This window comes from Spermophilus citellus, assembly GCF_964194105.1.
Source record: "Spermophilus citellus genome assembly, chromosome: 4".
NCBI lineage: Eukaryota > Metazoa > Chordata > Mammalia > Rodentia > Sciuridae > Spermophilus > Spermophilus citellus.
Genome location: NC_138185.1, coordinates 130,405,227 through 130,433,138, shown reverse-complemented (window position 1 = coordinate 130,433,138; position 27,912 = coordinate 130,405,227). Strand labels below are relative to the sequence as shown.

The window sequence follows — 27,912 nt, the reverse complement described above, 5'->3', positions numbered from 1 at the left end:
AAATGAGTAGCAACAACAAAAAACCAACCAACCAAACTGATCCAAAGCAAAAAACAAAAAGCCCGTATCTAGTGAATAATATACTAAGTAAAACATGTGTGATACATATACCATTTCATTAAATTAAAGGTTATGGTATAACTTTAGATATTATTATATCTTGGCCCAGTGTTCCAATGAATTACAGGTATATGATTTTTTTTTTTTCTAGAAACCAGAAGATGCACCACTGCAAGCAGCAAAAACATCACAGTAGAACTGGGCGTATGGAGGGTTAACAGTTATATTACATAATTCAAATTCTTTGAATTCTAATTCAGTCAACTCAAAGTGAAGCAGGGCTTTAGCTTCCCAAGGTTATTCACATGCATACATATTTGAATACAGGCACAGAAACTTGTCATTTTTATTTAGGTAACAAAGGGTCTCCAAATTATATTGAAAAATAAATCCTAATTAATCACTCCTGTAAAAAAATTTTTAGCACACTTTTCACAAATGACTTATGTAAAAGAGAAGAAAATACACATAATTTTATAATATCTTAAACTTTTTTATTCCCTATCATAAACATTAATTTTGTCTTTCGTTTCTTTCAGGTTTCTACAATTTCCAACTTATACCTGTATTTAATACTGCTTTTATCTGCTAAAGACATTAACTGATTGCTTTCCTAATCTAAGGATTATATAGTTTTAGTATAAATATATATCACATATTTTCGTAAAATTTTGACAAAACCGAATAAGCATGCCTTGTTTTAAGTCCATGCTCCTTCCACTGTTTATAAAATCTGATTTAATGATCAAAAATTCTTGGTTGTCACTCTTCAGTTACAACAGTCTTCCTTCTGAACTGCCACTCACTTTTTACATAATAACAAGCAATAGAAAAACCAAAGAAATTATGTTAACCTTAGTTCTTCCTTTTGACACTATAAAATAATGTGAACTTTTTTAAAAAAATGAAACAAACACATCCCAAACTCAATACATTCAAATGAGCTGAGTTCCTTTAAGATAGTCACCTTGGAAGGCCACAGTTCATTCTTTTAACTATACTGCCACTGCACAAAATACCTTTAAAACTCTTTTGGTATTGCTTTCAAAGCCAATTAGACACTTTCTGCATTACTTCAAAGTTAGGTTCAATTTTTGGAAACTGTTATCTGGTGCCAAATAATGGTAACTAAAGACAATCAAACTTGGAAATAATTTTTGTTTTTTAAAAACAATGTATAGTCAAAGTTAACAGTGTATGACTTAAATTAACTTTGAACGCAATTCTAAAAGAGCACACCCATGAGGTTTTGGGCAATGGTAGATTTAGATTGCTGGCATTAGAAAATAACCTTCCAGCATGATCACTAAGCAGGGTAACATTCATTTAGCTGTCTATGTTCTGGCATATTTGTTTAAAGTGACATTCTGAGTTAAAATTTATTCTTTTTAAAAGGAATATCATTCTTAAAAAAAAAAAAAAAAGAATTGTATTCCTTTAAAGCCTCACTGTCAAAGTAAATACTATGCAAGTGTTTTGTTAGAAAGTAGTTCTCCTTACTTTACCAATAAGACCACTTTTAAAAACTTGAAAGCAAATAACCACCTTATTTGCCTTCAGGCTTTTTAATCATTAACTGAAGATAATTTGAAACTTCTAAAAAACAAAACAACAACCCAAATGTAATAAAAACACATCAAGAACCAAACTATCATTTCTGAGCTGCACTGTTTATTTTGCTGCTTGAAACCTAAGTGACAGTATGCCACTATAATTATGGGGTTTCATCTAAACCTTTACTACACTGCAGGTACAGAAATATACGGACACATTTTTGGAGAATTGACATTTTGCAAAATGCAGCAAACATTTTCATTTATACATGAGAAAAGGAAGTGTTCAAAAGGGTATGCATTTCAAGTTATTGCAGGTTATTTGTGAGAGAATTTCTGCAGGTAAAACATGTTTAAATTTAACCAACAGTAGCGTGTCAGTGTATTTAAAATCATGACAAAAATCTTCTCTCTGGTCATGTTGCCCATGACAAATTACTATGATGTTGTATGTTTAGGGCAAGATGTCAATACAGCATAAATCCCATGGTATTTTGGTTTTCTTCTGGAGATTAAAGCTGTTTTTCTTGGGATAAATGCAGCAGCAAAACACAAACCAGTTGATCAAAAAAGCACTTCTGCCATAACTCCAATAATTTTCAGGACACATCAACCGACAGTAGTTTTGCCATTCCCAGTTCTTTTAAGGATTACATCTCTGCACTGTTGCCTTAAGTATGTCTGTAAAAGCTTGTTCTCTGTTAAGCCAGTTTACTGACTACAGCCTGGTTGAGAGAATTTAGTTGGTTGGTCCATTTATCTAGTGCAGTATATCGTGCTCCACCCCTCTTCTGATGATCCAGTTCAAGGAGTTGGTTGACTTGATCAATTCGGCCATGAATAGTGCTAGAAATAAATAAATAAAAGAAAATGTGTACAAATCATTTTCAGCACAATATCAATAAATGTAAAGAAAAAACTGCTGCCAGGTGTGGTGGTGCACACCTGTATCCTGGCAACTCAGGAGGCCGAGTCAGGAAGATCTCAAGTTCAAGGTTAGCCTCTGAAACTTTGCAAGACCCTCAGCAACTAAGGGAGACCCTGTCTCAAAATATAAAGGGAATGGGGAGGTAGCTCAGTGGTAAAGTGGCCCTGGGTTCAATTTCCAGTACTGGCATGACTCACCAAAAAATAAAACAAAAGGAAAAAACCAAACAACAACAATAAAAACTGTTGCCTACACTGAGTGAATTTAGTGTTAGTTATAACATTTATTGCCTCATTCAAACCTAGAAATAAACCAGATTTTGATTATCTTTCATCAATTTTACTAAAAGAATCACTAGGCATAACTTAATAATTAACCAAAAAAACTGTTTAATAGTATATATCATACACTTAAAAACATTAAAATAACTATGCATTAAATAATTTCTTTGCTATATACATATTGTATACAGAAATCCTTCTAAACTAATTAGAACTTTTCAGAAATTATGTTTAATATTTCATTTATCGGGCTGGGGTTGTGGCTCAGTGGTACAGCGCTTGCCTTGCACGTGCGAGATCCTGGGTTCAATCCTCAGCACCACATAAAAATAAACAAGTGAAATAAAGGTATAGGTTCATTTATCAAAAGCATCATACAAACACCCCTCTTCTAGTAGAAAATTGAAGCCACATGCTTTTTATGAAAAAAATCAAGAACTCAACTGCTAACTTTATCACCATTAAGATACAATTTCAAACATCTTGTGATTAAAAAAAATTACAAAGTACTTACTTATCCAATATGCACTGCACCAGCAAGCTTTCCACATCAGCTACATCTATGTTTAACTCCTAAGACAAAAGATTATAATTCTAATAATTAATGTTTTTGAAGACTTCATGATTTTACACAATCATTTTGATTTTAAATTCATTTCTATAACATGAAGGAAAATTAGTAAAAAGATCTGTAAATTCATTATTGCTTTAAACACAGGTCTGATAACAACTTTTGAAGAATATTCCTACTACAATTTTATTGTGGTTGAGTTTGGCCCTGATATATTTCAGCTACTCTTCTTTTCAACAACTTGCTGTAGTTGAAAGAATCTGCTACAATGTTAAAGCTCTTTTCTGTTAATTGAATTTTATGCCAAAAAAAAAACCCCCACAAAAATTTCACATAGATTCAAAGCTCTGAGGTTATGCTAATTTTAAAAATGTAACACTATACATGTTACATTACAAGTCAGAATTAGTTTTTTAAAAGGAAAGATAGGCTACATTTGTAAGAACAAATTGTACACATCATTAAAATCAATGAATAAAAGTACCTTAGAAATAAAAGGAATATGTATTCTTGTGTAAGGCTTAATTAATTTTATGAGCACTTGTGTTCTGATGTTTCGTAAAAGCTCTGAAAGAAAAGACAAAAATTAATACAATTGTAATTCAATTTGTATATCTTTATGAATCATATATGCTTCTAAATCATATTAATTAATATATGCTTTCTTCTCAAAACACATAATTTTGCTTTGCAAGGACATAAAGTATTTAGATCTAAAACATGTGGATCCAATAGATGCACAGTATAATTAGAGGCTGCTTTCCCATAATTGTGCTTATGTCTCACTCTACTAAAATATATTCCTGACTTCTCAATACTATTCCGCTGTCTACCATTTTCTCAAGAGTAACTAATCTTTCAATAAGTTCTGATTTATACCTGCAAAGTTCCTTGTTTAATGTTCTCTCAAAAGCTGTATTTTATATACTGCATTCAAAATTTCCCCTAGTTTCGTAACATAAAATTGTCTTTAATTTTTAAAAACTAGTCTGGAGTTCATGCACAATGCTTATAGATTTTTCTGTATCTACAAAGCACAGTGCCATTCCAGGTTCATGGAAGAACTTCTAAAAAAGAATGCTTATTGAATGAAAGAGAAAAATTTTCCTGATGCATCTGGAATTTAACTATTTAAATAAGTTTTTCCAAATATTCATTCAAAAATCCCCAAAAAACTCCATATGGATGGGTACACTGGGGCTAAGAGACGCCAGAGCAAAGAGATGATTTTTGCTCTTGGGAATTCAATAGAATTGATTAAAAATCTCATTCATTTAATGGTATGAAACCTTCCCAATGTTATCTTACCTTCTGTAGTAAATACATCTCAGGATTAGCTAAAGCAGGACATATTTAAGTTTTTTGACAAATAAACCATAAATATTAATTTTGAACCTAGACATCAATAAATAAAAAACAGTATCTAATTAGAATAAAAAGTTAAAAGTGACAGCCACTTCAAACAAAATGGACAACATATAATATTTATTATATGAATATAAAATCAGCTAATTTATTTATTATTTTGGTACCAGGGATTGAACCCAGGGGCGCTTAACCACTGAGCCACATCCCCAGCCTTTTTTATTTTGAGACAGGGTCTTGTTAAGTCCTTAGGGTCTTGCTAAGTTGCTGAGGTTGGTCTCATCTAGCAATCCACCTGCCTCAGCCTTCTGAGTTGCTAGGATTATAAGCATGTGCCACTCTGCCCAGCTATAGTTTTATCATTTTAATGAGTATCCTGTTCCATGACAATATTCAGAAACATTTTTATACTTTGCAGTAACAGTTTAATTCCACACAGCTCCATTAAGAAATATTTAACAGTGTCAAAGAAAGTAACAGAATTCAGTTAGCAGAAAGAACATACCTTCAATATGTTCTCTTATGAAAGGATCATCCATGATGTTGCTGTGATTTGTTTTCAGAATCTTTTCAAATTCAGTGATGTCATTATTCTGATAGGCACTGAAAGAAAAAAAAGGTGTAAATTTTGTCAAATATGAAGAAATCATGTATTAAATCAGAAAATCCAGAGCCTGTTTCTCAATTTTCATATGGAAACGTCTAAATTATTTACTGCTTCTACCATGCAAATCAGAATTAAACAAATATATATACTCATATCCTTCTGCAAGTGACTGAATTTTTGGGCTGGGGACATCGCTCAGAGGTAGACTGCGTGCTTAGCATGTGCAAGCCCTGAATTCAAACCCTAGCGCGTGCGCGCACACATACACACATACACATACACACACAATTTTTTTTTTCATGCGTTCATTTTTTTTTTTTTAAAGGCAAGAGTAAAAAAATCTTTCAGGTTTATGTACTTATTTATTTATACATAGCTAATAAAGTAATCTCAAAATCTTAGTTTGGTTTAAAGTTGACAATAAAACATTTAATAACTATTTGATGTTTGATCTTTTCAAATTAAATTGTGCATTTAATCCCTAATTGTTCTTAATGAAAGAAATCAGGTTTCATGCACTCTAAAGGAGGAGTTTGGCTTATCTTCCAAATAAGAAAGTATACCTTCTCTTAAAGTTATTCAGAAAATGCAGCTTCCTAATTTTTATCTTCTAGAAAGCTACCAGCAACTGCCAAAACTTTGAGGAACATGTGATCCTCTAGTCTCTCCAGTTTTAAAAGTTCCACTGAACTATTCAGCAGAAACATCAGTGGCAGATAATTAGTGCCAGATGAACATACACCCAAAGTAGAGAGTGATGGAATCCCTGTTGCAGAAGGTCAAAGGCTGATTTATGTTCATAATTTTCTGAGGAATCTAGTATCTACTCTTGAAATAATTCTGTAAGGCACTATGGGGATTGCTAAAGGTGCTGAGAAGGAAGAAGCCAACCTTCTGGATATGGCACCACTGTCTGCTTTATATGTAAGACATATCATCAACCATTCTGCACGCCCTCTGCTGTGCTTCCATCTGTTGGGTCGCAATGTAACTTCATGTTAGGGGCAGGTGATTCAAGTGCTTCAACAGGAATTATTTTCCTCTAGTCTGCTGGCAACTGACTAGGAAGATAAAATTAGGAAGCATTACTTTCTTACCTACCCAATATGTTACTGTAATATACTATAGGAGGATATATTCAAGTAGTGAAAACATTTGCACACAATAATTATATCTGCACATATATATTTTAAACTATAAGACATTTTTCCATTACTTAAGTAGATTTTTAAAAAATCTTGTACAAAATTGTGGAATACCACATGTCACTTGTTTGGGTAAAAATTACCAACCCAGAGGCTTTGCTAGGGTAGAGTCAGACATAACAAATGTGTAAATATGATCATTACTTCTTACAGGTCTGGAAAAAAAATCTGTCCTTTAATCTATTTTTAATGTATCTAACCAACTTGATTTATATAAAATATTAATGTCCATGGCAAAACTTTTACTTAATATTTAAAAGCTAAAGCAGCTGTTTAGCAATTTAATGTTAAAAATAAAATATTTTAAAAATATTAACCAAATCAACTCTTTATTAATGTGGCTAAATGTACATCAAATAAACTGCATGAAATAGATAACTCTACTAAACCTGATTCAACATACAGATGTTAAAACAGACTAAAGTAGCAAACAATAAAGGAATTGCTTTCTTATTGGCAATTTAGGGTTTTAGCCCCTGGACATTCCTAGCTCCCCTGAAAAAAAAAAAGGTTCTTATTTGTTACAGCTACATTGAGGATTTTTAAAAACAAAACAAAAAACTTGCAGTCATAGTAAAATAAAAACAGAATAAATGAGGACATTTTACAAATTTAATGTGATGAAATAACCAAATTTATATATAGATGATTCATAACTTACGTCTAGTATTTTTTTAATGAAAAAAGGCTACTAAGACATAGCTGTTATCTAAATTTTCTATATATATCTACCAAAACAACAACAAAACCCTGGCCCCTCTTGCCTTAACCATATTTTTTCAATCTTAATACAACCTAAAACAAAGGATTTGAAGAAACTTAGTAGGTTTCTTGTACTTTTTTTTTTTTTTTTTTTTAACCTTAGAAAGTCCACAAAAGCCTACATTGCTTGGGGAGGTCTCAGTTCTAATTTACATAAGAACGGGCAGTGCTAAGTCTCTCTCATTGCCCCTTAAGAAGAAAAACCTTGGATCCTCAGTCTGTTCAGAGTTCTCAACCTGTGCCAAAGTCCAGTATGGTTTAATGTATCTGTACAGCTCCATTTATTCCTAGCCCAGAGGATAGTTTCTCACGCTCTGACTCTTTTTGCAAAGATGTACCTGTTCTCCTAGACTTTTTGTTTGGTCTTACCTTCTACAACTTTAATATTAATTGATAGAGCAAATTCTTCAGTGGCAAATTCTTCAGTAGCAAACCATCATCATTTATTCTTTTCCACAGAAGTACACAAAAAATTAGGAGACTCCTCTGTCTCCTAACCCTCCACCTCAGAAAATTACCCATGACATTCTTTTAAAATATTTTCACTTTGTCATTAATAAAAAAAAGATAAAGAAGTATGTTTTTGTGGTTTTTTCTTATTGAAAATTCTTGACTTATCATGGACCAATATATAATTTTAGTTTGGATTAAGGTAGCCAGGGGCAGTACACATTGTGAAATAATGTTTTAAGACATCCGTAATTAGTTTTCCACTGAAAAATAGCAGGTACAAGCACACACACAAACACAAACACAAACACATGGATAACAAGAAAACCAAACAGCAGATAATTTATGAAATTTTGTGAATAACAGAAATAGCATAGTAAGTGACTTCAGAAGATAAAAATTTCATGAACTTTGTATATTTCATACAAAAATACAAAAGAAAATGCTTTATATTAACTGAATTCTTAAGTTTTTTTCTCCTTTATGAATTGCTTTAAAGAAATTTACCTTAATTGAAACATAAAATCTTACCTTACTAAATTCGTCATTGCTAGAATTTCTGGATCATTTTTGTACGGCTTGGCCTAAACACAAGTTAAAACAAAACAAACAAATTATGTATATATACAGAGAATACCAATTATTTCCACAAAGATATTTGGTAAGAGAAATTAACAAAGTGCACATACCTCCTGTGAGTCAAATGGATTTATACCCGATTTCATTAGCATGTTTGCTAAGACCAAATATTTTAAGCAAGTGGTTCGTCTGGGACTTCCTGATTCATCATAATTCTTGAAGGCTTCAAAAAAATCAGTGTGTGCCTTTTCAAATTCACCTTCTCTCAAGTGCATTTTACCACCACATTCTGTACCGAATGAAACATAAGAAAAAAGGATCATTTTCGGTTCTGTAATAACAAGATTAACCATTTTATAAACGTAGAATGAAAACCATTTCATTGATTTTCAGTTTTTTTTAATTCTATAACCTAATCAGCACTGTCTCCAGGACATATACTTTATTAAAAAAAAAAAACTTCATTAAACACCAGCCAAATAATCATTCGCAAATCTTTATCCTCATATGAATGTAATTTTATACACATCATTGCAAACAAGAAAAGAACTTTTGATAAACTGAATTTTCTAATAATATCTTTATTGTTAAAACTTTCACAAAAAAAACAAACATCTTAATTTCTAAGACTACACCATTTCAGTGACTTTAATACTTTGCCATCTATTTTCAGAAAACAAAAACAACCTGTAGTCATTTAGTTACAGGCAATGACACTTGACTGTCTTCCCCTGTTACTGCCCATTTTCTTCAAAACAAATTTACCTCTGATAACTCCCATGATCAGTGGATGAGGGATGGCAGACTTGATGTGAAGTGACTGTTCATAGAGTGCTTTAAGTTTTTTGTTATTTTTCTGTGCTGTGTACATTTGAATTTCCAAAGCATAAATTTCTAATAACTGTGTACCTTTTTTCAGGTCATCTTCTCCATCATCAGTCTAGGAAAGCAAATACTTTACTTTAGTCAAGATAGAATTCAGACAACCTAGTAATTTTCATTTGAGTTAGTGAGCCTGACATTTATAATATTATTTCTGTGTTGAAAAAAGCAGTACACATTTTAATGGAGAAATACCATATTCAGAAAACCACTTTTAATGGCCAAAAAGGAATCAATATAACCTTTTTACTTCCTAGTTACTGGAAAAGTAAAAAGTGGTCATAAGTTTTTTGTATGTATGAATGCTTTGATGTTTATTTATTTTTCAGTACTGTGGATTGAAACCAAGGTGTTCTCATACTAAGCTATATCTCAGTCCCCTCCTTTTTTGGATACTGGGGATTGAACTCAGGGGTACTCAACCACTGAGCCACATCCCAGCCCTATTTTGTATTATATTTAGAGACAGGGTTTCACTGAGTTGCTTAGCACCTTGCTTTTGCTGAGACTGGCTTTGAACTTGCGATCCTCCTGTCTCAGCCTCCCAAGATGCTGGGATTACAGAAGTGCACTATAGCGCCCGGCCACCCCAGCGCTTTTTATTTTTCATTTTGAGACAGGGGTCTCACCAAATTGCCCAGGTTAGCCTCAATCTTGTGATTCTCTTGCCTCAGCTCCCTGAGTACCTGTGATTACAGGTATGTGCCAATGGACCTGGCTGGATGTTTATGCTTTTAACTTGAAGATTTATTCAAATACTAATAGATACTAAGCCAGAATTTATTGCTTATTGGGTCTTTCAACTTAAAATTCTGTTTAAAATTCATTAATGAATCATAATCAGAGTAAAACACATGATATGCAAAACAACGTGTACATCCAGATCATCATGTATCTCAACTTTAATTTCATCAAATACTAAGTATTAAAATACTACAACAATCCAGACAGCATCTTTTGCTATGTTCCTACAGAAACCAAACAAAGGGCTGGGGATTTAGGTCAGTAGTAGACCACTTAATTAACATGCATGAAGCCCTGGGTTCAATCCCCAGTAGTACATTAAAAACAAAAACAAACAAACAAAAAAAAACAAAACAAAAAAGACAAGCAAAACTTTTTGAACCCCCCCAAATATTCCTTACATATATATTGAAAGACTCTCCTGTATTCAGAAATGTTTCTCTATCATTTTCATGTAACATGACTCTGAACCTATAGCTATTTATCTGACTAAACTTAGATAACAAGATGTATATAAGAAACATTCATAAATGACTTATCTGCAAAACTATTAAAATATCTGCAGATAATTAAAGCAGTTTCCTGAAAGTCGCCCCATTCACAGAAATGACATATATATTTAAATAACAGTACATATTATCAGAAGAGCTAAAAACATTTGAAAGAGAACTACTATGTAGAATATAAATTAATCTCAAATGACTTATTTGATGAAGAGAAAAGTAGGAGTATAAAATGAGAGCCCAGTTAAACTTATATAGAGATGTGCTATCCCAACCATATTGCTTCTCAAATTATCAAGGCTCATTCTTACTAAGTGTTACAACAGTGTTTACTGATACCTGTACCTCATTCCACAAAAGATAAAAACTGAAATTAGCATTTCAAAAACTTGCTTCTCAAATTTTATATTTTGGATGATGCTTGAACAAAAATGTCCCTAAACAATATTTTGAATACAATTATTTGTTATGCTTTTTATGATAAAGAAAAGAAACATTAAAAATAAATAAGGAAATGCTACCTGGCATGACTGATGTAACTGACGTAAAATCTTTTGAAGCTTTCCATATTCCTCTCGTTCTAAATATAATTTCCCAAGCTGTAAAAAAAAAAGCAAACTTATTGAAATAAAAAGAATTCAACAAGAAAAAATGTGTAGCTTTAGGAGAGATTAAAGTCACCCACCCACTCTTCAAAAAAAAAAAAAAAAAAAAAAAAAGAAAGAAAAAGAAAATAAATGTAATTGTAATGGTTACCTTTGTGTTTGTTTTAAACCACAGTCTATCATTCTTAGCATCTTTCAAAGCTTCCAGTGTTGTTTCATAGAATTCCTGCAGTAAATCCATCTGACATAAAAAATCAGAATTCTATAATTGTAAACAGCAAATTTGTACCTGTTAATAAAGTTAATTTGAACAAACTAAAAGTGCATCTTTGAACTTTAATACATAAGATACACTACTTGTATCTTACCAAATGTCTTACAGTCCAAAAAAACTAACACAGACCAAACTTATAAAAAGATAAGTGCCATGATCTGTTTTTATGTTTGTTTTAAAACACCCAGAAAACATTTTACTATATAACTATTGCCATAATTGTGATGCTATAACAGTATAGGTCTCTTTCCCAATCTAATAGCTCATTTTATATTAATACAAGTATCCACTCAACCCTTATTCTGTTTTGCATTATAAGCTCCTCTGCTCACCTTCCTTGTTCTACTTCTGGCTTTATCTATGTTTGAATATCTGGTTCCCTTATCTCTACTTAGCAGGATCAAGAGAAAAAAGAACATGAGAATTGGCAAGTTCGACATGTTTAGGAAAGGCTGTTTTTTTCATGACTACTGTTGGAATATGGAATAAGTCAGAGTGCCACTACCCATCTCTTATTTTCAAAAGGAAAAATAGCAGACAGAAACACATGATTTTCAGTTTTTAAAATCACCTAATTCCCCTCCCCCAACACGGGGCACAACATGAATAGTGTACCAAGAATGTTTTGATGATACTTGTTTATATAAGATTTGGAAAACACTTTCCACTTAAGAAAAGGCACTTGATATATAACTTAATTCCAGATTTAGCACCATTAAGTGCTAATGTTTCAACAAAACATAAATTTACCATCTTTTCCTCTCATCACATTTTAAACATGAAAAATAGAAATAAGGCGCTGGGGCTCTGTGGTAGTGTACTTGCCTGGGATGTGTGAGGCACTGGGTTTGATTCTCAGCACCGCATATAAATAAATAAAATAAAGGTCTACTAAAAACTAAAAAAAAGAGAGAGAGAGATTTAAAAAAAAAAAAAAAAAAAACTACCTCAAGAAATAAAAATGAGGACTGGGGTTGTGGCTCAGTGGTAGAGTGCTTGCCTAGCACATGCAAGGCACTGGGTTTGATCTTCAGCACCACATTAAATAAATAAATAAATAAATAAATAAATAAATAAATAAAAGATATTGTGTCCAACTAAAGAATATTATGTTTTTTTTTTAAAAAAGAAATAAAAATGGCATCTAGTAGAAAAGATAGGAAATGAGAAACTGATGCTGAGAAAAATACAAAAAGTATCAAATGTTCTAAGAAATACAAATGATATAGTGAATACATTTTGTATCAAAGAAAGCTAAAATTTAAGATTATGTTGCTTAAAAGAACATGAACAAATAATCCAAGTTAAAAAAAAAATCATCACTGCTTATCTTACCAACCAAAATCTAGAATAATGAAAGTACTGTCACTCTCAATATTCATTTTATTTTCTTTTATTTCATCAGACCATTCTTTCATTAACTATTATTCACCCATCCTTTGGAGACACCATTTATTTTTTGGGCACTTACTGAGCAATACCAAGCAATAACTGACATGAGAACAGGATCCCGACAAGGATCTTTACCTAATCGAGTTCATGCATACAATCTTATTAAATGCTCCCCAAAGGTTAGCTAAAGCAGCAATAGTTTTTGAGAAGAAACCATGAGGGCTAGGGGTGTAGGTCAGTAGTAGAGCACTTTCCCAGTATGTACAAGGCCCTGGGTTTGAGCTCTAGCACCAGAGAAAACAAAATAAAACAGAACAAAACACAAGAACTATGATAGTAACTGTATGGGAGTCGAAATACAAACCTGGAAAAGTTGCTTACAGATTATTTTTTTATCTGAAGGTAATATTTAAAGAGATTAAGCTGGAGTTAATACCTCTTAGTATTCCATAATTAGTACTATTATCAAGAAAATAGTATATTTTTTTGAAGCATACTAATAACTAGCATAACTGCTTTGATCAAATCTCTAGGCCTTTTTTTTTCTTTAAAGAACAAAGCTCTTACTGTAAACAATAAACATACAACAGTACTAAGAGGAAAAAACTGAGCCTAACCTGTTTAGAAGTGGATATATAATCAAGAATAGAATTAATGGATTTTTCAGAATAATTTCTTGTGACTGCACTCCGAATATAGGTCAATAGTTGTTTATATCTATTCATCATTTCTGGAAAGTTTGTCTGTGAGGGAAGAGAAACGTATTAGATACATACTTGTATACTAAAAAATGTAAACATGATTAAGATACAGTATATGGATTGAAATGTAGCTCATATAATTCATAATACACTTTTAAAGAGAGACCACATATATTGTGCTATAGCTATTTTATCTTAAAATTTACTCAGATGACTATATTAATCAGATATACAACAACGTACAAGTAAAATTTATCCACTCAGCCAGTAAGACAAATACAACTACTACATTTTCCAAATTTCAGATATTATTCTTCATTGTAGGACACATATATCTTGCCCTGAAGACTTAATCCTGTTTTTAGGAAGTTCTGCAACAAAAGTTATATGTGTCTTTTCTCCCTACAGTTTGCCGGCTCTACATAAAAATACGAAGTAAAAGAATTTCAAGCCACAGTACTCATCTCATGTCAAATAAGTCCTACCTAAGGCTCCAACTCAATAGCAGACATAGTTAATGTTGCTATACCTTCCATAACTATTTATACTTCTGAGGGTTATTTCAAGAAGCATGAAAGATCTGAAGGAAAAAAAAAAAAAAAAGGAGTGCTAATGAAACATCCAGCAGTTAAATATTTGAGAGGAAATTTACTCAGTCAATTCATAAGTCTAACCTTATAACCTGAATCCAGACTCTATAATTTCCAACTCCCAATAATTCCTCATGTTAATAAATTCTATTTCTATTCTTCTAATCTGGGAGACGGAACATTGGCAGGTGTAAGTGTTTTTTTTTTTTTCTGACTAATTGAACAGGTGTGTTTATTAGGGTGAAGAATAAATAAATTATAAGTGTATATATCAAACTATTTTTTGTCTGTAAGTATGTAAGTTTCATGTAGGAATAAGTAACAGGTAACATCCTATCAGTGATGTGCAAAAATCCATTTAGAACAATATAGAGAAAGGCAGTTCAGAGAAATATATGACTATCCCAACTTTGACATAATATATTGATATTAAAACAGGATTTTATCAAAAAGCACAGTTTTGAATTAATCTCCTTATGCTGTAACTCTAAAGCTCATCCTTCAAAAATTATGTTATTGAAATTGAAGATTAAGGTAAGATTAGGCAAACTGACTTTATAGGCATGGTGAATACATACTTACCACAGGCCCAAAAGCAACAAAGCCAACTGACTATGAATTGAAACCTCTGAAATTATGAGCTAAAATAAATCTTACCTCCTTTTAAGTTGATTTTCTCAGGTATTTTATTACATGACAGAAAGCTAACACACCAAGCCTTAAGGGAGGCATCCATTTTAAAACGAACAAAAACTAAGGTACTGCTGGGATGTTAAGAGCTGATTTTTAGAACCTTAAGAGTTAACATTTAGCTCCTGATATCACTATAGTTGTTTAATCAAAAAATCTCTTCCTCCTAGGATACTTAGTGCTTTTTCCATAGTCCTGAAAATTATTAATTTCAATGAGGCAAATATTTGTTTAATATTTTTAAAATCAGTAAATGGCAAGAAAGTATAGTAGCTCTGTGCAACATAAAAATGCTTTGAGAATACCAGAGCAGAAATGAAAAGGGCAAATGCAATGTAGATGTTTTTCCTTCTTCAACTAGATTTAAATATAACATACAAAAAAACTTAAAAAAATTAACATGTTTTGAATAGTCCTAATATTTGGGGGAAGAGATGGGCTAAAACATTTTACAGATAGTTTTTGTAGAAGACACTATGGAGGGCCATTCCCATTAAAGGAGGGAGGCTATATCAGTTAAAAGTATGTCAAAACAAAAAACGTAAGCAGAAGTTAACTGGATAAAAGTACTAAGAGAGCTCAATTTCAGATGGGAGAGAAAAGCTAATGAAAGAGAAGCTTATAGGAAATAAACAGTGGAAAAAGAAAGTCACAGATTACCAATTACCTTTCCACTTGCCATTTTCCTGTAGTTTCTAATGCTTGCCTCTCTGCTAACCTGAACTTTCTATTTCTCTTAAAAATTCTTCTACCCTTAGCAAACTAAGATTCATGTCTGTACCTAGTACTCATCTCCTAACTTCTTTCCCCCATTTCTACCTGTACTCTTGAATTCTATTTGGCCAGTTTAAAGAAATTTGAGGACTGGCATTCTATAAAGTTATGTCATGGCATTTCTAGTTTATCTATGAGTTCATTCAACAGAAATTTTGAATATCTACTAAATGCCAGCCACTATCACAGTTGTGAATAAAACAAAGTCCTGCTCTCATGGAACTTACAACTTAATGCAGGAGAGAGATGCAGAGAATCAATAAATAAGTAAATTGCAAAGAAAAAAACAGAAGGGTAATTGAGTAATGATGGAAAACATGCTATTTTATATTAGGTAGCCAGGGGAAGGCCATCCTGATGTGTGATACCATTTGCACAAAGAATTGAATCAAAACAAAGAGCCATCTGACACAGAGGAAACAGCAAGAGCAAGCCTTTACACGAGTATGTTTGGGATGACTTGAGAAACAGTAAGGTTAGAAGGAGTAAATAAAAAACAAGACCTGATGGACAGCAAAGGGTGTGTTTATAAGGCCTTGTAGGCCATGTTAATAACTTGGATTTTATTGAGGATGTGGGGTACCATTAGAAGATTTGGAGCAAAGGAATGACATAATCTGACTTATATTAAAAAAAAAAAAATCATTCTGTCACTTGTGGAGAATAGACCAGAGTAAGAATAGGAAGTAAGGGGACCAGGCTACTGCAATAATCTAGGTGAATGTTATCTTTGGACCAGAGTAAAAGAGGTAGAAACAGAAAAGAGCAGTTAGATACTGGATGTATTCTGAAGATATATCAAGTCATCTGGATTTACCAATGGATTATTTGTGGATTGAGAGACAGAAAGGGTGTTAGGTACAACACTAATGTTTTTAGCCTTAGTCAGTGGAAGAATTTTAAAGCTTCTAAAATAACATTTTGTAAAGTCACTCTATAAAAAATGTAGTCAAATGTTGTGTACATACCTAAAAGGTAAGCTTTTGTATTCTAGGCAAAAAATTTTTAAAATGAATCATACTAATGTATTTATAAACTGCAAAGCAGACCAAATATGGAAATGTTATAGAACCATTTTAGAGAAGTCAATAAAATGGCATGTCGTTGCAATGAGGTTTTCACTTACAGAATTCACTCGTTATTAGTTTAATTCCCTTCAAAACAAATCTTACCAACTTGAAGTTAATCTTAATCATTTGTTTCAGTGCTTTAAATCCCCACTCTCCCTTTTCACCTTCAAGTTCCAAAACCTAAAAAAGGGAATGAAGTTTAGTCTAACGTAATATTAGCACATTATTTTCTTATGACATACAGTGTCTAATTTTGGAATTTATTTTACATCATATTCAGAATCCCACCTTTCCTCAATATAATTTTTAAAAGGCTTATAATAAAGAGAGACCAATCATAAGATGCTTTTTTATGGATAACATGCTTATTTTGAAGTTCTTTGATCAAAAGATTAAGAACTACTACTTGATTATATGGGCCTAGAATATTTCCCCCTGAATAACCTTTGGTAAGAACAACCCAAAAGTGTACCATAAGTCAAGAAAACAATATGATCTATCTTCAAAAGGAATAAAATTGTAGTGATAACATCGATGGACTGTCAAGTTAGTTCTCTTTCTGCCAGTATGCTACTATGCTTTTCAGGACAATATCCTGCTTCCAAGACAGCTTGATTGGGAAAAATAGTAGGGCAGCCCTTTTGAACTATATACTCCCTAACAAAAACTTATCTTACAGGATTACCACCCAATATTCAAAACACATTCCTGAGATAAAATCACTTTGGACTTAGTTTGGTCTAACGTATCATAAACTTGAAGAGACAGAATTGACTGGAAAAAAAATATAAACCTTTTGGAAGCTGCTTAATGCTGCTTTTGGGTCATCTTCTTTTAACGCTTTGGAATTATAGTATTGATTTTCCAAATCCACATTTGGCTCAGAGTTACTATCTTCAGAGTATTCCTGTGTGGTAAGAAAGAGATAGTAAATTAATGGGGAGTGGGGGTGCGGGGTAATATCATACGCATTTTACTGTAAAAAGTGAATACTGTTAGGATAGGAAAATCCACAAAAACAAAACCACCTTGAACACAGATAAAATGAAATTGATATTTAACCATTATTTAAAAATGGGGGAGGAATCAAATACATAGTAAAATAGAAATCTTTAACTGCAATTTCTGTAGAATCAACACAAGTTAGAATGTAAAGAACTAATATGGGTTAATGACCCCCTCCCCATTTCAACCTAATAAAAATCTTATGTAAATGAGTTCTAATTATTAATCTTTGCTTTATAAATGTAATTTTTTCCAACTCTCTAAATCTTAATGTTCTAACATATCCTATCTAGGTAGAATTTTAATCTATATATGGCAAAGTAGTCTAATGTCAAATATAATTGGCATTAAAAATAATATTTGTTTTATGTGCATTTCACATTACAAGTTATGTTAATGTAATTTAACTAGTGTTTTAACAAATCAAAACAAGTAAACCAAAATGGATTTATATAACTTTATGAAATTTTTCTATCACATAAATTCAAGTTTTAGTAAAAAATAATAAGGCAGAATGGAAAGCGGGTTTGAACATTAGGTGAAGAAGTATAAATAAGTTTAAAAAAGTTTCAAAATATTCAATCTAACAATGAGAATTACAAAATATACAGATTGGCATAATGAAAATTATTGTTGTAAATTATTTCCTCCTCTGCCATGAGGGGAAAATTTATGTTAAATTAAGAATACTATGGTGAAAGATAAGAAAAGTATTAAGCTATACTTAAAAAAAGATAAGAAAAATATCAAGTTATTTCTAAAACTGAAACAGTTAATTTCTTTATTAGTGATATTTATGGAAAATTCTGTAAAGTCTTATAGAAGCAGAGGAGTGCAGAAAGATATACTTAGGGTAGTACTTGTTTGGAAAATTCAAAATATATCAACACAGGATGAATTTTTCAATAATCAAAAAGTAGCTTGGTAGTGTGCGCCCCCTGGAGGATCCTTGTGCAAGGACATGAGTGACACTCAGTCTCAGATTTCAGACCTGGAATTGAGTTATGTTCAACATAGGAAAATCTGTTAGAATACTTAAGGAAAAGACCAGACTCCGGGTAGTAAATAAATTTCACTACAACTCCTTCACTAGGTTTGATGACAACTATTTCACTAGGTTTGACTATAATAAAACTGATAAAACTAACATTTAATTGATAAAGAATAAACAAGCCAACTGTATATCACAGTGACTAAATGATGCTATAATAGTGATGTGTTTGAAACTGGGTTTTGAAAGATAAATGGGGGGAATTTGTCTGCTAGACAGAACAGGAGGAAGAGTATAAATATGGGAGACAACTGAAGAACCAAAGCAGTTATTCTGTTGTCCTTATTGAATCTAAACCCATCCATCTTCTCCTTTCTCCCTAGCTACACCCTTCCCTACTAAGCCACTTTCATCTTTCCACAAACTCTTTTAAGTCTTTCCATTCCCCCTTTTAACCTTCAAGTGCCAATCTTCACAAGGTATGCAGCCAAAATCCTCACAAAAAATGTAAATTATCCCATTTCTCTCTTCCTGGCTTCCCATTGCTCATAAAATTAAGTTTAAAACAATAAAAAAAAATCTTACAATTGACAATGCATCCAGCTTTGTCTACTATAAACTCTCCCCTCAGTTACTTTGATGCAGTTACCCTGGCCTGACCTCACAAGTGGCCAAGCTCCTTCCCACCTTTACATGCTATTTCCTTTTCTACCTCTCACCATCAGGTTAACTACGACATATCATTTCAGATCTCAGTTAAGGGCCATCTTCTCAAGGAAGACTTAGGGTAAAGAATTATAATATAACAATAAGAGAGGTAAATAGGGAGCCTACATCCTGGGAACAAATTTTTACTCCTCACACTTCAGATAGAGCCCTAATATCCAGAGTATACAAAGAACTCAAAAAATTAGACAATAAGATAACAAATAACCCAATCAACAAATGGGCCAAGGACCTGAACAGACACTTCTCAGAGGAGGATATACAATCAATCAACAAGTATATGAAAAAATGCTCTCCATCTCTAGCAGTCAGAGAAATGCAAATCAAAACCACCCTAAGATACCATCTCACTCCAGTAAGATTGGCAGCCACTATGAAGTCAAACAACAACAAGTGCTGGCGAGGATGTGGAGAAAAGGGTACACTCGTACATTGCTGGTGGGACTGCAAATTGGTGTGGCCAATTTGGAAAGCAGTTTGGAGATTCCTGGGAAAGCTGGGAATGGAACCACCATTTGACCCTGCTATTGCCCTTCTCGGACTATTCCCTGAAGACCTTAAAAGAGCATGCTACAGGGATACTGCCACATTGATGTTCATAGCAGCACAATTCACAATAGCTAGACTGTGGAACCAACCCAGATGCCCTTCAATAGATGAATGGATAAAAAAAATGTGGCATCTATACACAATGGAGTACTATGCAGCAATAAAAATGACAAAATCATAGAATTTGCAGGGAAATGGATGGCACTAGAGCAGATTATGCTTAGTGAAGCTAGCCAATCCCTAAAAACCAAATACCAAATGTCTTCTTTGATATAATGAGAGCAACTATGAACAGAGCAGGGAGGAAGAGTAGGAAGAAAAGATTAACATTAAACAGAGACATGAGATGGGAGGGAAAGGGAGAGAAAAGGGAAATTGCATGGAAATGAAGGGAGACCCTCATTGCTATACAAAATTACATATAAGAGGTTGTGAGGGGAATGGGAAAATAAACAAGGAGAGAAATGAATTACAGTAGATGGGGTAGAGAGAGAAGTTGGGAGGGGAGGGGAGGGGGGATAGTAGGGGATAGGAAAGGTAGCAGAATACAACAATTACTAATAGGGCATTATGTAAAATTGTGGATGTGTAACCGACGTGATTCTGCAATCTGCATTTGGGGTAAAATTGGGGGTTCATAACCCACTTCAATCGAATGTATGAAATATGATATGTCAAGAGCTTTGTAATGTTGTGAACAACCAATAAAAAAATTAAAAAAAAAGAATTATAATATAAAACCTATTTTATACCTTTGGAAATCAATTCTTCTCTAATTGTCTTATTAACTTGGAACAAACATTTCCAAAAACTTACATATATATCACTAGATAATCATAGGACTGACATTAGACTTGATTTAGTTCTCAAAATTTTATGAATATATTCTTTTGATTTGTCATATGTTTATATGAAAGTATATCATCCATTAATTTTATTGCCAAAATATATAATTTTAGCCACAACTGATGTTCTAATTGACTTATGAATAGGCAGTCTTGTTATGATCTGTAATACCATGTTCATATGGTTTGAACCAGTCATCATGACATCACTAACCTGTCAACTGCAGCTTAGTGAGTCAAATTATCTCTACATGTTGTGCCTCACAGCAGAACTATTCTTCTGTTATTACATAGGCCTGGTTTTTTAAAATTGACAACTTAAAAGTCTTTAGAAGAATAACTGTATTGTTCAGATGCTTTTATTGTTTATATTTAACAACCATGACCTTTAATACAGTCATGCCTCACTTAACAATAAGAACATATTCTGAGAAATGAGTCAGTAGAGGATTTCCTCATTGTGAACATTATAGAGTGTATGTATATCAAGAAATCTACATTGCTAAGGGATATAATCTTATAGCCCCCTATAATATACATGGTTCATCATCATGTGATCCAAATGTCATAATGTGGCACATGACTGTATATACCAACAATTTAGTAACACAAATGCAAATTAACAGTCCTTCGCTTCAAGGAACTCCAGGTTTATTTAAGATATGCAAATGAAACTGCATTATAACACAACAAAAGTAATAACAGACAAATACTAGGTATAGTGACATCTCAAAAAAGAAATATTGGACTTAAGATATAGCTCAGTTGGTAGACTGCTTGCCTCACTGCCTCACATGCACAAGGCACTGGGTTTAATTCCTAGTCCCACCAAAAGAAAAAAAAAAAAACCAAAAGAAAAAAAGAATATTAAATATTCCAGAGCTGGAGGAAGGAAAAGACACTTGAGTCAAGTATTAAAGTGTGACTAGGGATTGCAGGCATTGAGAAAGGGCAGATAAAATAATTAAAACATGCAAAGGCAAGTAAGCTTAAAGACTATATATATATTTGAAAGAATCATGCATGAATAGTTTGGTCTAAAGCATAGGATGTATGCAAAGGACTGATAAGAAATGAACTGGTACTGGACAAAGGAACAGGACAATAGAAATCTAGCAAGGAGTTCCAATCCAATGAAGAGATAATCAGATTTGTGTTTTAGAAAGAACATTCTGGCAGCAAAGAGTAGCCCCAGTGGCTACTCACACAACAGTCTGTTCAAGAGATGATAGAGATTTGATCCCAAGTAGTAGAATGAGGGGAACAGAAAGAGAATGCTGGGCGCAGTGGAACATACCTATAATCCCAGCAACTTGGGAGGCTGTGGCAGGAGGATCACAAGTTCAAAGCCAGTCTCAACTGAGGCTCTAAGCAACTTAGATTGTCTCAAAATAAAAAAGTAAAAAGGGTTAGGGATGTGGCTCAGTGGTTAAGTGCCCTTGAGTTCAATCCCTGGTACAAAAAAAAAAAAAAAAAAAAAAAAAGGAGAATGGAATAAAAATAGAGACTCACCACATGGGCACAAGATAAAGGAAAATAAATTTACCAATAATAACTATATCAATGGCTTAGTATCAAAAGGTGCCATTAATCAGAATAGGGATATAGGAGAAATATTAACAAATATTGTTAAACCAAATCTACTTATTTGAATGAGATAACAATTTGCGAGTTTAAAAAACTTTTAAAAGAAATTGAAATTTTAATCAATAGATGAAGAGTGCTTTAAAAAAATAATTAAGCAATTTATGTAAAATAAACAAACACTTTGAACACCATAAAAGGAATTTAAAAAACCCCTGAAGTTCAATAATAGTTTCAACCTACTTATATAATAAATCATGTTCCAACATTTCCCCAAAGCAATATATGCCCCATCCATACTGTTCAGATTTATTCTCCTTTCCCCAAATATGCCACAAAATTTAACATCTTTAGCATAAACTATTATTTTTGGTAGGAATTCTAAACCACCTCCTGGCCTTTAAACATTTTTGCTTTTCTCCTATGGTACACCCCAGCCCTATAGTTCTGGGAAATGTATTCATCAATGCTTACCTTTGTGATTCCTCAATTCTCAGCAAAATCAATTTTTCTACAATTATGCAGTTACATGACATGTAACTAACAGAACTTCTGTTGAATATTTATATCTTATAGATACAAGTTACTGTGAAAAATCTTAAATTTATTTTATTATTTAAGTTTGTCTATTATTAAATAATGATTAAATTTATTAATTTGTTACTTAAAATATTTAGGAGCATAATTTTACTTTGTTCTTAGCATTTAAAAGGTGTCTCACATTTATTTTAGCTATCTTTGTTTGAAACCTTCTAATTTCATTATACAAGATACATCAATGAGGTAAAGCAACAGGGCTTTTAGAAAACTCACCAAAACTTATATTCCAAATCAATATTTTTCTTTGAAGTAGTAGCTTTAAAAGGCAATAAAATCATGCTGGGCGTGACAGCAAATGCCTGTAATTCCAGTGACTCAGGAGGCTGAGGCAGGAGGATTGCAAGTTCCAAGCCAGCCTCAGCATGGGGAGGCTCTAAACAACTTAGCGACACCCTGTCTCAAAATAATAATTAAAAAGGGGATACAACCCAGTAGTAAAGCTCTCCTGGGTTTAATCCCCAGTACCCAAGGAAGTAAATTTTTTTAAGATGATAAACACATGGACTATAGTAACACTTCTGAAATTTGCAAGAAAACTAGGTGTTTCCATCAACAAAATATAGTTCACCATCTACTCTATAAAAGAAAACTGTAGAAAAAAGAAAGCTTTTTGTATATTTGGAGGAAAAAAAATCTCTAAGATAAATATTATGTAGAACAATGTATACAAGTTAAAGCATTGTGTAGAACTAAAATATGCTATACCTGGAGGAAAGAATATATATTTGGTTGGGTGGGTGGGGGATGGGAACTGGGCAGTAGAGGAACTAGAAAGGAAATTTTAATATACATATTTTCTGTTTTTGAATCATGCTTATTATGAACGACTTATTTTAAAAAGACCAAACATGTTAAAGGGTCTGAAGACAATTTTCTAAGTGGAACTCAAAACAATTTTGAGCAATGACAGAATCACTGCTTAGTCTCCCAAGGCCAAACAACATTTATGTGTATGTTTGGTACTAGGGATTAAACCCAACACTGAACATAATGTAGGCAAGTGCTCTATCACTAAACTATATTCCTAGTCCCCAAAGTAACATTTTTATTCATCATTTGCTCCCTGCCCTACTCCCAGAAATAAAAGTACCATAATTTGTTGTGAACGTTTGTAAGAAGCTGTGAATATTTGAAATAAACAATTTTTAAAAATTAAAATCACCGCCTTGTTCAAATTTTTGCTTTTCCTCAATTGTATTAATAATTTCAAAACTGAATCCAAAAGAATGAAGTATTTATTTATATGTAAATGTGAAATGTGCACATGATCAATGTAATTGGCAACCTCTAAGAACTGTCTGCCTTTCAGCAGTCATATTTTTTAAAATTATTGCAATAAAAGAGCACATCTAGGGCTGGGGCTGTAGCTCAGCACTAGCACACTTGCAAAAAAAAAAAAAATTAAAATCACCAATAATTTCTTCTAGACATTTTCTATATTTTCCCCTAATCTAATAAAATCGGGATAGTAATTACATTGTCAGGTCTTTAATATTTTAAAAATTTAACATGTATAATGGGTATGTGTGCACAGCTCTGGTGATGGACCATTTCACTTCTCTAATTTTATTGCTCATCTCCATACCCGCACTCAAAGTTGACAAAAGTAAAAATTTAGGACATTAAAACTGTCACATATTAAGACAAGAAAAATGGGCTGTGGTTGTAACTCAGTGGTACAGTGCTGGCCTAGCATATGTGAGGCACTGGGTTCAATCCTCAGCGTCACATAAAAAATAAAGGTATTATGTCCATCTACAACTAAAAAAAGAAAAATAATACTAATAAACTTCATTCACTAATCACAATAAGGCAGGGGCTGGGGAAGAATAGTGTTACTTTGGATTAGGTAGAAGAGAGTAAATGGAGGGGGAGGGGTACGGGTGGTGGGTGTAGGAAGGATAGCAGGATATGCATATTATTACCCTATGCGCATATATGATTACACAACTGGTGTGATTCTATGTCATGTACAACCAGAAGAATGAGAAATTATACTCCATTTATGTATGATGTGTCAAAATGCATTCTACTGTCATGAATAACTAATTAGAACAACAACAAGAAAAATAATAGTAATAAACATTCATTCACTAATCCCAACTAAAAACTAGACTAGGGGAATATAATGAGGCTCACAGTTTAATAATATATATACCAAGTGGAACTATTCTATTTTTTTAGACAATGATTTCCTTTTAATTCAATTATATTCAAATATATAACATGTCCTATATAGAAGAACTTACTAAAAATATTTTTTGGTATAAAGTCAGTTTGTATTAAATCCTTTCTAAAAATATTGGAAGTACTAAGTAACTTCATGCTACAAGGACTAAACAATTATAATACATAACCTATAAACTATCTTATCAACTTAATAAATGGCACCGCAGTTATTATTTAGTAATAACAGATCAGCAAATAATCTATAAATCTGTAACATTTACATGAGATTAAAAGGCATCTACTACTACTATGTCTTATTTACTACTATACAATTTATTATTCTTAGAAAATGCTTGTTTTTGCCTGTAATAAAACCAAACATCTTCAAAATAAGAAGTCAAGTATGTTGACTTTCTTTTACTTTGTTCTTTTTTTTTTTTTTTCAAACAAAGTTAATTCTCTTTTCTATCAGTTCTTGGGCACAAATTATTTACTTTCTTGGATAAAAACAGTATAGAAACAGAACTTTTAATTTTTCATGTAAATCACCCATTTCCGCTCTACTAGGCAAGAACAAAAAGTGATATAGGGTATTAAAATTTATCAGTGAATAAATTTACTGATAAATAAATTATAGCCTATGAAGATATAATGAGTATCACTGGTCAGAAATGTGCTACGCTAGTTAACAAACTAAACTGAAATGATAACTAATTTTCCAACAAACAATACCTTTTATCAAAAAGAAATCTCCCTAAGACAGCAGATCAATTCTGTAGGATTTATGAATATGAACAAACAAAAAAGGACCTAGGTAAAATAATGCAATCAAAGTTTTAACTGTTAGTAGACAAACTGTAATAACTCTACTATTTGACATGATTGGGGATCTCGAATGTTATCTTACATATGAGATGGGTGAGGAAGAAGCGCTATTTAACAGAATGCAGGAAAGGAAAGGACCCCCTCGTTCCCCCATTTCATTTAATTATGTAGTAGTTTCTTTTTAAAAAGTTAAAACAACTACATATTCAACCTTATTCTACTGTTCATGTAGAGTAAGCCCTGAAAGGCTGAGCAAACAGTTCAAACATTATATGTTTAGTTTAAAATCTTGCAAATATTAATTAAGTACTTCCTGGGATAAGGTTCTCATCACTGTAACTTTACATTTTCAGTGATTATCTTTAAGTTAATATTAGTGCTAACAAGTGGTGTATTTAAATATTATTGCTTAGGAAAGATGAGTAGAAATTTTTAAAAACATCAACTAAAACTATAAACACATTTAAAACAAACACTTTAACACCTGTAATATAAATATACATGTAATAAAAACACATAGATATAATACGTTTTTAGAGAACTGAAGGCACTGCCTACAGCTGGTCTGTGCAAACCTGTTAGGCAGAAACCATAACTATTAGCAACATCCTTCAGTTAACTTCAATAATTACCCAAATCTCTACTATGGCTTTCAAGTAATAGCAAGTGCATCCCTCTCCCTTTTGCAAAATGTACCTTCCTTAAAAATGCAAAGACTAATTGGAAATGACTTCTGGATTCCCATAGGCAAATAAGTTATATATATAAATTATCTTGAGAATCTCTGACACTTAAAAATGAGCCAGATTTCCTAAAGCATTTACCTCACAACTTTACCATAATGCATCATCATCATAATATAAAAAACCAGGGCCGGGATGTGGACAGAGCTCAGTGGTAGAATACTTGCCTAGTGTGAGGGGGGCTTTGGGTTCAATCCCCAGTACCGAAACATCAACAAAACAAACTCTCCTCTCAAAACAAGAACCAAACGAAATGCCCCCAAATAAAGCTGATGCTAATTCTTGATCATGATAATTTTTCTTAGTTTCCATACATTTGGTTTTGGATATGAACCTGAAACGTTGGTAAAACCTGTAAACCCGTTAATAAATTAAACTTTGAATCTTTAAAAAAATCACCACTGAACTAGATAAATTCGTTTATTTCTACCCCGTTTACGTTTTAAAAGTTGAATACTGGGAAATTTCTTAAATGCAGGAAAAAAGCCCATGGTTTAATCCCCCTATCACTCCCGCCCCCCCAAAAGTCCCAACAATCACAAGCAAAACCTACCCCTACTCCAGCTTTCTCTTTCAAGAACTGAAAAAGTAGTTCAACTTTTTTTTTTCCAGCTATCCTTGCTCTGAACTCTTCACTGTACCCCTACTTTTGACCAAAACTGACCCCGGACAAAAGTATTTAAGCTGTTTCCAGGAAGGTAGCAAGCAGCGTTTCGCGTTCGGGCCTGGGCCAGTATCACGCCCTCCCCCCCCCAGTTTTCAGATCTTCTCCCGGTTTTTCGCACCCGCTCAGGTCAGTGTGAAGAAGGGCTCGGAATGCTGGGCCCCAAAGCGGAAAGCTAGGGCCTAGACCGCTGCACTGTCCCCGAGGCGGCTCGCGCGGTGGAGGAGGTAGGAGGCATCGAGAACCGGACGCCCGGGCCGGGGCGTCGGTGTAAACCAAGAAGGCGTTTGGACTTGGAGCTTAAAGGCCTGGGACCCCCTACTCGGCCTCCTTTACCCTCCCCTCCCCCATGCTGGAGAAGCAGGGCCCAAGCCGGGTGCGGGAAGGGGGAGGAGGTAAACCCGTCCTGTCACTGCACTCGGAGAGGCTCAAAGGGACACATGCTCTACAGGGAGACGCTGTAGCCTCCTCAGCCTCGGCCCTAAAAGCCAGACACCATCTCCAGCCCCAGAATTCCGTTCCCTGCGCCTCACCAGGTCGTAGTCTTCCTCATCATCGCACATGAAATCATCCTCCATGTCAGACATCTTGGCCGGGAGGGGGGGGAGGGGAGGAGAAATTGGAG

At 33.2% G+C, this 27,912-nt stretch overlaps 1 protein-coding gene across 3 annotated transcripts; it reads right to left on the bottom strand.

Annotated features, from left to right (window-relative positions):
• Positions 1 to 382: 382 nt before the first annotated feature.
• On the bottom strand, positions 383 to 27,912 carry COPS2 (COP9 signalosome subunit 2). 3 transcript variants are annotated; one of them, XM_081292158.1, is made up of 13 exons: positions 27,821 to 27,912; positions 17,380 to 17,493; positions 16,689 to 16,766; positions 13,379 to 13,504; positions 11,247 to 11,357; positions 11,012 to 11,089; positions 9,127 to 9,301; positions 8,472 to 8,650; positions 8,314 to 8,366; positions 5,264 to 5,361; positions 3,878 to 3,960; positions 3,337 to 3,395; positions 383 to 2,459 (listed from the first exon to the last, which is right to left on the bottom strand). In XM_081292158.1, the coding sequence occupies exons 1-13, from the start codon at positions 27,872 to 27,874 to the stop codon at positions 2,315 to 2,317; spliced, it is 1,353 nt and encodes a 450-aa protein (XP_081148284.1). In that variant the 5' UTR covers positions 27,875 to 27,912; the 3' UTR covers positions 383 to 2,314. The 3 variants fall into 3 exon arrangements, with proteins under 3 accessions (XP_081148284.1, XP_081148285.1, XP_081148286.1); XM_081292159.1 differs by having other exon boundaries at positions 11,247 to 11,336; XM_081292160.1 differs by lacking the exons at positions 3,337 to 3,395; positions 3,878 to 3,960.

Bases quoted from the DNA above. Each gene is read 5' to 3' on its own strand.
- COPS2 (XM_081292158.1), bottom strand. From the start codon at position 27,874: ATGTCTGACATGGAGGATGATTTCATGTGCGATGATGAGGAAGACTAC. The intron at 11,090-11,246 runs GTAACCATTACA...TTTTTTTTACAG, and splicing joins GGTTTAAAACAAACACAAAG to CTTGGGAAATTATATTTAGA. The intron at 3,396-3,877 runs GTACTTTTATTC...CTTTTGTCTTAG, and splicing joins ATATTCCTTTTATTTCTAAG to GAGTTAAACATAGATGTAGC.